The following is an 11,493-nucleotide window of genomic DNA, read 5'->3' on the forward strand; positions in this document are numbered from 1 at the left end:
CCAAAACTTCAGTAATCTCTGTGACTTGCAAAGTGTACTGCAGGAGAATAAATTAATTGCTTCACTATCACTGCTGTATTTTTTAACTTTAATAAGCAGTTACTCCATGGATAAAAAAATGCTGTGAAAGTCTCTGCCATGCTGTGTGAGTTCAGGATTAATGAAGGCCAGGGTGTTTGCTTCAGCCAGAGAAAAACCTAAAAATATGATGAAACTGGAAAATACAAACATAATGCCAGGGAACATTTCTCTTGCACATAAAGCCCAAGTGAGTTTCTTTCTGTAAGGAAAACGTCCTTGAACATATTCCCTCTCTCGTGTTTGTTCAGTATAATGCAAACTCTAAAAAAAAAAAAAAAAAAATTGCACACTCCAACATCACCGTTATTATTATTATTGTTGTTAAATGTGATACCAAATTTGAGAACAGAAATAAACACTGATATGCTAAAAGGCTTTTTACAAAGAAAGCACAAGTGACATCTAATGACTTGCACATTAATCATCCCCTGTTCTTCTGCTATTCCAGCATACAGGAGAAAAGGAGCGTGGGGTAGATGAAATGAGGGACCGTTCACAAAATAACATTCTCCATTCTCAGACACTGCTTCTTATCACATTACTGAGGGATGGCACCCAAATAATCATCTGGCCTTTCCAACTTCAGATGCATTAGATAATAGGATCACAGGTCAGGCAGCAGGGCTGGAAAAATGCACACAAACCTGCTCACCCACGAAAAGAGATAACATCTGCATTTGTGTATTATGCTTCCTGCATATGCTTCTTATGTATAACCCTTTCTAGAAATAAAGCTACAGGATATGATCACTCTTTTTGGAGAAAGGAACAACAGCTCATTTACAACATCTAATGTTGTATACTAGATACAAAGTTAAATGTCTCATCATTAGTCCTATAAATGTATCAATAATTGCTAATGAGAGACATTTATGATGTAGGATGAATTTTCACATAACCTAATGAGGAAAATGACAGAGGAGGAGCTCAGTTGGTTAATTTCCTAGTCAGAAGACCCTGCAAGTCCAGGAGAGGAGAAAGGAGAAATTGAATAAATACATTTTTTCCTGTTCCTCCAGGAAATTAACCTTGTTCATATATGGAGAATGGAGGGAAGGATCTACTGTGAAATAATCTTTTAGATAAATCTTTCAGTAGTATTTTCATTTAAAAATGATTCAGTTCAACTTAGTGCTCCCTGCCTTGGTGCCCAGATTTAAATAAAAACAAAAACAGAAGGTGCATCAGCATGAATTTTTATTCTCTTTATTTCTGCTTTTCCCAGGGAGGATGTATATATGATTCTGAGCTTGTTCAAAGAAACTTGCTTCAAACTCCAAGTTTAAATGAAAGCCATGCAGTTTAAAAAGTGTTGGATTTTTCATCTCTTTATCTGATTTTATACTTCAGAGAACTGAGATATTTAAACTTTTTGGGAAGGATGTAGAGGGAGAGGCAGGAAATGGAGCATGATATCATGTATTACTAGCAGTGATAGAAATTGGTAGTTTTGTGCAAAAATTAACATGGTGAATTTTGAAAAAGAGGATAACACTTGTCAAAGCCTCCTTGTCTAATGTAAGTACAGAACTGAGAGCCAGAAGTGACCTTGTTTTGGGGGGAGAATTGGTTACATACTGTCTCTGAGAGTGGTCTTACATGTCATATTTAAATGATCATAAAAGCACTTAGCAGCAATCACCTATTAAAGGGTGTTTACCCATGCTAATTGCCCTGTAAGGCGATGTCCACATGAGCATGGATGTTTGATTCCCTGGGACAACTAGCGACAGCACACCTTTTGCTGCTGCTAGTTGTCCCCAGGGAATGCCTGTGCCACACACCCTCTGGCACGTGGCAGGTTGCCTCAGGTGAGATAGATTTACCTTGGTCCTGGGGGCCTCCGAGGGCTGCACCAGCAGCAATTCTGCCACTCAGAGACTGGCTAGCAGCCAGAGCCTGGCTCTAGCCAGCCAGGCTCCAGTTTTGAGTAGTGCACATTGCCCCTGTGTATGCCACTCCACTTTTTGTTTTTGCACAGGTTTTTTTGACCCCAGATATCCAGGAGTCAAAAAAACTCCTGCGCTGCTCCCTTGCAGCATGGAGAACAGCTGAACGTGCAGTGTGGTGCCACGGACCTGTCTGCCGCACAACTTACCACATGGCCATGCTTATCTGGACGTGGCCTAAATGTTTTAAAGTTATAACAATTCAAGCAAGGGTTATCCTTATCCATTTTACCCTGGTCATTCCAGGGCATTGCTAGTCTGCTCCAAAGAGGTAAAATGTTTTATTTTCATTCCTCTGGCATCCCAGGATGCACCACTTTCTGGTCCTTCCCACTCCTTTGTTCTGTGGGCAAACTTTCAACTCTTCTGAACTCAACAGCCCTGGGGATTGGTGCAGGCCCCAAGCCACCACCCCCTCCTACCTCAGGGGTTACAACCCCAGCACATCCTGACCACTCTAAACACCCAGTGCATCTCACCAGTTTTCTGCTTGCTCTAGCACCCCTGTGCACTCAGTTGGCTGTTGGTGCAAGAGGAGCAGTTAAACAATTAACCATTAATGAGCACAGGCAATTGGCTTTTGGCACTAGGCAACTGTGTCCTTTCCCACTCATTCCACCCCCTTACTGCTGCTGGCCACTGTACCATGGTTCAACTTTGCCACCCCCACCCAGTATTCATTTGAACTGAACCAGTATTCATTTGAAATGGCTCTGTCAGCACCCCCTAACCCAACCCATGCAGTGAGCCTGCTAGGCCTCAGCTCTGTCTGGTTTAAGTGTTAACCCAACTCCCCTATGACCCAATCCCAATTCAGTGAAACGTGCAAGATTTTGGTCCCTTATTTTTTTAATTTTATGTTTTACTCCTTTTCTTTTACTTCTCCCCCTTCCCACTCTCTTCAAACAGCATTTTTTTTTTTTTTTTAAGACTTCCCCTCCCACCCGTGGTTCCAGCTGGCTCCTCCTGGATGCAGAAGGAGGGAAGCCACAGCCCCCATGGTGGCTTGTCCACCCCCAATCAACATGCCACCCTCCTCACTTTTCTCTCCCACCCCAGAGAATGGATAGTCATGGATCCTGTCCATGTCCCTGCTTGCCAGGCGCTGTAATGGTAAGTCAGAGTTGTGCAGGTCTAAGATGCATTAAACCCTAACTTGTGACTTCTCTGAAACTGTTTTAACTTTATGCCAGCATAACATTCCACAGATTTTAAATGTTTTAAAGGTAACCTATAACAGCACCCAGAGTCTGAGATTTGGGAAAGATATAACCAAATAATTCTCTTTGGTCCAGTGTTTTTCTTTTTAAAAACAAGGCTTTAAGGAATTTCAGTCCACAACACCAAAGGCTGTGTTGGGCAAAATCAGTGTTTCCTTATTATACTTTGAAATATTAATGTTTTGATTAAAAAGAATGTGTTACTCTTCAGCTTTTTGCCATTCTTCTGGTGTCATAGACTGATAGTAAAATGAACACAGCAGAACACCATGCAGTTTGACAGTATCAATTTGCTGAAAGCTTACTTTGAAACAAATGTTCCCATGTTGTCTTCAGTTACTATTCTGTAAAGTTAGTATATTGTAATAGGTCAACAGCTAAAATCATAAATATTGGGTATGATGTTGGCATTTTAATATCACTTCAGTAACATAAAGATGAGAGAGGACTTTTTTGTATGTGGTTTGACTAAATCTAATTGATGCGGATGTACTTGTTTGACCTATAGCAGGTTAAATACACATTTAAAGGCACTTGTCCAAATGGGATGTCATCTAGAGCTGATGTTACTGATATACTGCTGCATCTATCTCAACAAAGTGCCTGTTACCAAAAGTTACAAAACACAAGGGAAAAACTAGCTGAAGAATAGGATTGATTAATGTGACATATTTGATTTTTTTTTCTATAACTGTCTCAACAACCAGTCATAGAGATCAACTTCACCCACAGTAAATTAAATTTAAATTACACAGTCTTGGCTAGAAAATTGTGCAGTTAATCCAGTCCTAAAAATGAAATTTGATTTTTTCCACATGAGCTCTTTCCTGATTTTTCAGACCCTGTTGGTTTCTGCAAGTATTCCCATCAGTTTGGGTTATTTCATTCCCCCTTGAAGAAAAAAAAGAAAAGAAAAATGAAGAAGAATTATATATATGAGTTATTGGTTTTCAGTAAAGTTGAATACATCCAAATCCAAAATATAAAGTTCTGCATGGACCTTCCTCTTGTAAACAGTACGTGAGCTGTGCATTTCAGGACAAATATATATTTACTATGGCTAATTAAAAGACAGCAGTATATATCTGTTGGTTTTCTAAATCCTTTATTTATACTTTGGATCTGGCTCTATACTATTTTTCCTGTTCAGCCCATCAGGCCTCAATGTTTAAAAATAACTTGTAACAAATTCACACTGGACTAGCACACACACTTTCTACTGTTTCTGTGGGTTTTAAGGGAAGAAAATGAAGTTATAGTGTCAACAAATCCAATACCTAGGAATTCAGAAAACGAAGAGACCCAGAATTTGAGGTTTAATTCCCTAGTCCTATACTTGATAATATGCTTTCCAGTACTCATTTCTCATGAATGCCTGCCTGTTATACTTCATGTTATAAAATATCTTTATATCACTCATCTTATTTTCTAATCTCTCCCCTGCTCTTTGATCTATCTCCTTTCGCATCTTGACCTTGGCTGGCACTCTTATCCTTTTATTGAATGTCTCTTTGCTCTGATTACTCCCTGCTCAGTTCATGTGCTGGTACACCAGCTTCTCACATATATTACTGTAAACTACCACTCATCTAGCACCCAGTTTCCCTTCTCCATTCACGTCTATATTCATTGACCATGTTATGTATAAGTGACTTTCTCCTGTTTCATTCCAGAGTCTCTCCAGTCTGTTTTCTACCCTCAGCCATCCATCTCTAATAATTGCATCCCCACCCCATCTCAGTACTTTAACTTACAGATTCACAGAAGTTTAGGGCTGGAAAGAACCTCATGTGATCATCGGGTCCAGCCCCCTGCTCTCAGCAGCAAGGACTGTTGGAGTAAAATAATGCCTATCTGCTTCCTAATTCACTTCTCTGTCATTTTTTACTGTTCAGCATATTTTTGTCAAAATTATGTCCACATTTATTCTTCATGATACTAGATATTCCTAATTCTCTGTTTACCTTGCTGTCTGTTCTGTGCTGTCTCTTCTCATTAACAATTATATGCCCATTTCTCTTACCACCTCAGCGTGGTCTGTTCGTTTTTTGATACCAGGATTTCTTGGTTTCAAAATTAGAGTTAGCACGGGGAACATTTTTGTCATTCCTAGTGTGCCTCTTGTGGCATCTCAAGATGCTTTGAGATACTACAACAGGCACGTGCTCGCCCATCTGGATGCAGCCTTTGACTTCAAATGGACACTCAGAGGCTTAGAGATAATCATGTGCTTTTACACTGAGCTGGATTTGCACCATTAACCTAAATAACCTTGTGAATATGTCACCACGTTCCTTGTCCTCCCTTTCACTTCCCATTCTATTATTTGCCTCACTTCTTATATTATATAAATTAGATTGTAAATGCCTTTCATCAGGGTCTTCGTCTTCCTATGGCTTTTGAGCAACCAGCATCCAGATCCTGATTGGGCACTAGTGCAATACAAATAAATAATTTAAACAGTTTGATTACACAGTTAAATACTAATCTAAAATTATTTAAATAGTAGTGAAAAGAGCATGTGCTGTTTATAATTCATGCCGCAGTTTAAAACTATTAGCTTTAACCACTACAATTTGAATTTGCTTGTATTTCAGACTGAATAAAATATGTTATTTAAGGAGAAAGGAATAAACTATATTCAGACTAACTGTGGGGTACTCTGTTTTAAATAAAGGAGGTAAAGTACTATAGGGAAAATATGCAGAAACCACTACTTTTAATGAATGCACAAGTGCTAATTTAATTTTTGCTTCATATTTTCCTGCTGTCTTTGAGCCTTACCATGCCCCACACTAAAAATGACTGAGAACGGTACACTTTTTAAGTCTTTTAAGACAAAGACTAGGAAAATGGTTTAGCAAAAAATGTTTATAGAAATTATATTTTAAATTATTTCTTTACTTCCAGTCTCTTTCCTTCTTCAACCTAATGTTAGCCAAGCATTATTAGAAAAGTCTGGCTGAAATATTGTCTAAAGCATCAGAGTCCAAACTCCTGTAGCCCAGTGACTGCAGCCCTGGAGTCTTCTTGGTATTTATGTACCCCTGTAGAGTCTGTTACTATACCTATACCACAACTAACTCATCATTATTTGAACCAAAACAGATTGGCCAGCAGCTTGTTTTTCATCCCTTTTACCAGAAATGGTGGCAGATAGGTGACATCTTATATTATCATTATAATGACAAAAGCCTTTGCCTGCAAATATTAGTAATGATAGTTGTCATTGATGAAAATAATAGTTTTAACTTTGGAGAGGTTTTTTACATGAATAAGGGTCAAAAGCTAAGTGTGGAGTTACTCATTGACATCCAGTTTTCCAAAGTGTAATTTTTCCATTTTTATATTGGTTTAATAATTGTTAATTTTTTCTGTCCATCTTCTTTTCTTTTCTTAGAAAGTGACATAATCATCTGACACTTTCAATAGCCAAGTACCACAAAATAAGCTCTGCCTTAAACCCTGCAGACTTTTGAAATTGAATGGCTCTAAAAATACAACAATGTACAAAGAAAAGTAGTTATAATGACAAGAAATCAGGCTGCCCTTTCAGGATGTATACCTGCCATTCTTTTATTTAATTTTTTTTTAATCTCCTACAATTAGATTGTCAGTTTTAAGATGAATTTGGACAATTCACCCAAGAGACAGTCTAATCCAATCTCATATTAGTATGATACCAGCTTGCACGTTATCCTATTAGAAACTCACTGCCAATAGGGGGATTTTCCTCTGACTCTTAAATCCTTGATTAATGAAAACACTCAGTGCAGCATCCTGCAAATTAGCAGTGTTTATCACGGGTGCTAACAACAGTTGCAATTCATTTAGAAAAACTGATTTATTTTCAGTCTTGCCATCCAAATTAGAAAAGCACAAGAGAAATATGATGTACAGTAACTAAAACACATTACTTTACCTAACATTATTTAGTTGGAGTCTTAGCCATAGGTCTAGTTCCTGCTGCTTTTACTCCAATAAGTTTCTCACTTACATCAACGGGACTTTGCTTCAGAACAGACTTTAGTGTTTGGCCAACAGTAGTTGTTGATATTCTTCAGGTTCTTTATTATTTACCTAATATTGAATCCAGTTTTAAAAAAGGTTGAAATGCTTTACTAGCTTCCATTTCTAACTTGGGTTGCTGACCCCTTCAACTACCATTGTCCTTTTGTTCCTCTTTGGCAGCAGCGGGGTTTGTTCAACACTTCAGTTAAATTATTATTAAATTTTGAATGTTATTTATTTATTTATTTTAAGTATTTGACCCTTTACTTTCATTTAAATACAATACTTTAATCAGTGGTTTTAAACTGGTATCATAAGAATAGCAATCTTAAGGTGGTCAGACAGAATACAGAATTTGAGTTTTTGGAATGAGCCCAGGCACCAGCAGCTGTGCAAATAGCTTGAAGAAGAAGGTACGCTTGCATTGGCCACCATCTGAGAATGCCAGATAGCAGCTCAAAATAATTTCTATTTTGGCAGTCACAAAACCAAAGGAAAAAAGGTCAACCCAGAGGTAAAAACAGACCCCTGTCTTGCGCATCTGATATTTGAAAGAAGTGGATTGGTTTGGTCTGATCAAAATGGCATTGAGATATACATTATATCCTTTAATAAAAAGTAGCCATAATTGGATCACTCCTTGTATATGTATATGTATACACATCTAGGGTTATAAAGTGTCACGTTATAAAGCCAATGGTAGCAAAAAAAATCACACTTTCATATGCTTCAGGACTAAGCTCTCTTAGTATTGATTCTGATCATTTCAAGCACATTGCATACCATGAAAACTGAAGTTACAGTCAGTTAAGGTTATTTAACTCTGCCCTGGCAGCCCTGCCCTGAGAACAAGATACTGTACTTGTATCCCTCCCTCACACACAATATAATATCCTTTATATTCATGTATAATGTGTGTACAAAGTCATTATTTAACAACATTTCTGATAAGACAGATAGACAACTGAAGGAAGTGATTTCTTGCCATGCATGAAGATTCCATGTCTCACAATTTGCATGAATAGCTTCAGATGTAAAGATACAGCATTGTATCAAAATAGCACATTGACATGTCCAAGGCTGAGGTCATTGAACTTTGGGGCTCTGAAAGAACAAAGGCTAGTGAAGTGAGAAAGTCAGGGTGACTATATTTCCCAAACTAGCTCTCCCACCTGCTCTTTGGCATGCTCAGCAGCTTCCAAGCTCCGTTCTTAGCTGAGCATACCAGGGAGGATGGGGGGGCGGGTTCTGAGGATGCTGGAAGACCAACCACCCTCTATTGTAATCCTAGGCTGGAGACTGTATTCCCACCAAAAACTGGACAAACGCATTAATTTAACAAAAACCAAAAGCATACCTGGAACAGATGTTTGGAATGGGACTGTCCCAGTAAAAATGAGACATACAGTCACCTTCCCCGAGGAAGAGTCACACTTCATATTATAGGAATATGCATGTGAAACTGTCCGTAAAACCAGACATCTGTGTTTTCAGTGTTCTGTGAAGAGACTATATGAGGACAATGTCTTCTCCAATGTTAAGGCTAGAAGGAAAAAATTAAAAGTGGGACTGTAGACATAGATGAGTGTTTGGAAAAGTCAAACTGATTTTCCCATAATTTTCAATTTATTATCTTTATTTTTAGAGTTGGAGCTTAAGTTTTTATTCCTGGGACTTAAAATTCAGTCCACTGATTTTTAGTTGAGAAATCCTGTTAAGTCCTCTTTTAAACAGGGGCATAAACTTTTAATATGTAATCTTAAATTCATCCCCATTCACCACTGGATATTTATTAGGACATTTGCAGCCATCCTTTTGCTGCAGTTCCACTTGTTTCTATGTGGAACAGAAAATAAACTAAATAAACTGCAGGTTTATTTCCATCCCATTCTTTGTGTCTGCTAGTTTTCTCATTGGCAGAATCATACATTGACATAAAAGTCTTTCCTGATTACAGATCTTCACATCTATATTTAAGGCACTGTACTGTGATATAAGATATGTCTTGCATAGATGTTTTTGTCTTAGCTTGGGCTGCAGCCTTCCAATTATAAAATATTATATTATAGTATTATTATAATAATAGGTTTTTCTTTGTTATGTCTCACAGATATTACTGACTTTATTTTTCTAGCACTTCTTTATCTAACAGAAGTTCTGCAGGCATAAATTCATTAATATTTTTGAAGCATAACAAAGGAAATCCTATTATTATAATATGCTTTGCTATAAAACTTCAGTGAGAAGAATAATGTTAAAAATACTGGCAAAATCTGAGTTAGCTATACAGAAATAAAAATTGTATATGTTCAGTCTTAAAACCTGTGAAGAGTATCACTTTGATATAATACATTTCCCTTTATTATTACACTGCAAAAAATTATTAAATGTAATATTCCACACTGATTAAGATATTTTAGATCCCATAGTTAGCATATGTACCATACAGGAACAATACAGAAATAGCTGAGCTCCAACTAGCCTGTCTCTTACTGCAGCCAGTAGTAAATGTTTCATGGGAAGGTATCAGAAATCTTGAAATACACAATTAAAGATTAATACATTGACAGGGAAAGTTTCCTCCTAACAACATTGAAAAATGTTGGGCTTTTGATGCAAAGAATGAGGATTTATCTCCCTTATTTTTTGCCCTTTCTGATATAAACAGATTTTTTTTCATTATACTTAAAATGCCTAATCTTTTTCTTTCTTTCTTTTTTAGTTAAAAAAATTCTTGGACTTGGTAGTGACTGGTGTCCATGATTTCCAACAGCAGGGCCCCAGAACCCAGCTGGAGTTTGTCTGGGGGGGTGACAGTCCCTGCCTCCCTTTCCCCCTACCCTCCCAACCCTCCTCTGCTGGAGCAGACAGCACAGCCCAGCCCAGGGCTGCAAAGCATGCTGGGATGCTGGGGACTATGATTTAACTTGAACCAGGAGGAGGTCTGGGACAGAAATTTCATAAACCGATTTGACCCAAATCAGTTAAGTCTGATACTACATTCAAACAGGTTTATCTTAAACCAGTTTCAGGCATTTTGACACTGATTTATGTGCACTGAACTTCTATACTTTTTACAGGTTTAAACCAGTTTCTGATTACTTAAATTGGTTTATGTGTAACTTCTGTCCCTAGCTGTGTACTAATTGAAAGAGTAAATAGGAATCCCTAATTTCATTTCCATATACAATTGAGTACTTTGTGTATGCCCTGATCATGTACCTTGGTACTTGTCCCTCTGTAAATTAAACAATCCTAATGTGTTCAGTCACTTCATATACTTTTTTCCATTTCTGGAACCCATCTGTTTCTGCCCTATTCTGTGTGAAATGCATTTACCCAAACTTCCTAACTTTCTAACCCATTCTTGATATTTGCTTTTGCTTTTACATGGAGCAGAAGTTTTTCATTTAGCTGTTCATTAATGATACCAAGGTCCTTTACTAAGTGGCTGTCTACTGTATTTACCCAAATCCAAGAAAACTCTGAATTTAAGATAACCCCCTCAATAATTAGATTTTGGACATGGAAAATGTATAAATTGAGAGGGTCGTCTTAATTTAACCCACTCCCCCTCCCTTCACTGCTGAAGAGAGGTAGGAAGTAGAGAGGCGTATGGGAGTTAGGCAGCAGGAAAGGCTGTGGTGCTGACCCCAACCATGGTTAGGTGCCAGAGCTAGAGCCAGAGCCACAGCAGCCACCTGCCCCCTCACTGGTACTCAAATCCAAGATGAGGGGCCTTTTCCCCTATCTTAAATGTGGAGGGAAACCTCATCTTGGATTCAAGTAAATATGGCATATGCTCTGGCAGTGGTACATATGGTATACAGTTACTTTTTTGAAAGCAAATATATTTATTGAAGAAAAACTTACTGAGGCATATTTATGATGTCCATAGCTGCAAGGAACTTAACATGTTCTTTTTTGGCTAGATTTCATGTTCTCAACTTGGTAAGGTAAATATAGGTAGTCTATATATTGGGTACATAGAGGCAGGAATAACATTTCTGATGCAAGTACTCTTCCCCTCTATGTTCCCTTTCATGTTGAAACAAAATGGATGAGACTTTCAAGTGACTGCTTTTGATATCTAACACAGTCCTTTGACAAGTGGGAATTGAAAAGCCAAGCCCCATTAATGTACACTTTGGAGGGCATTGCTGTATCATTAAATATTAAGTCTGAAATGCTCAGCTACTTGGGGCTTTCCACAAATCTGAAGGATGGCAGGA

The 11,493-nt window shown here is 37.9% G+C and overlaps 1 protein-coding gene across 17 annotated transcripts in view; it reads left to right on the forward strand.

Moving 5' to 3' along the window:
• NRXN1 (neurexin 1) overlaps positions 1–11,493 on the forward strand; it is a 1,211,846-nt gene that overhangs the window by 1,167,901 nt on the left and 32,452 nt on the right. Inside the window, exon 1 of one of the 17 annotated variants that reach the window (XM_025202025.1) lies at positions 3,015–3,143. The exons of the other annotated variants lie outside the window; for them this stretch is intronic. Within the exon in view, the coding sequence (XP_025057810.1) occupies positions 3,093–3,143 (51 nt within the window). The 5' untranslated portion in view covers positions 3,015–3,092. Of the gene's footprint in view, positions 1–3,014; positions 3,144–11,493 lie in introns of those variants that run through there. 17 annotated transcript variants of the gene reach the window in all.

The sequence above is a fragment of the Alligator sinensis genome, unplaced genomic scaffold (genome assembly GCF_000455745.1).
Source record: "Alligator sinensis unplaced genomic scaffold, ASM45574v1 scaffold131_1, whole genome shotgun sequence".
NCBI classification, from domain to species: Eukaryota; Metazoa; Chordata; order Crocodylia; family Alligatoridae; genus Alligator; species Alligator sinensis.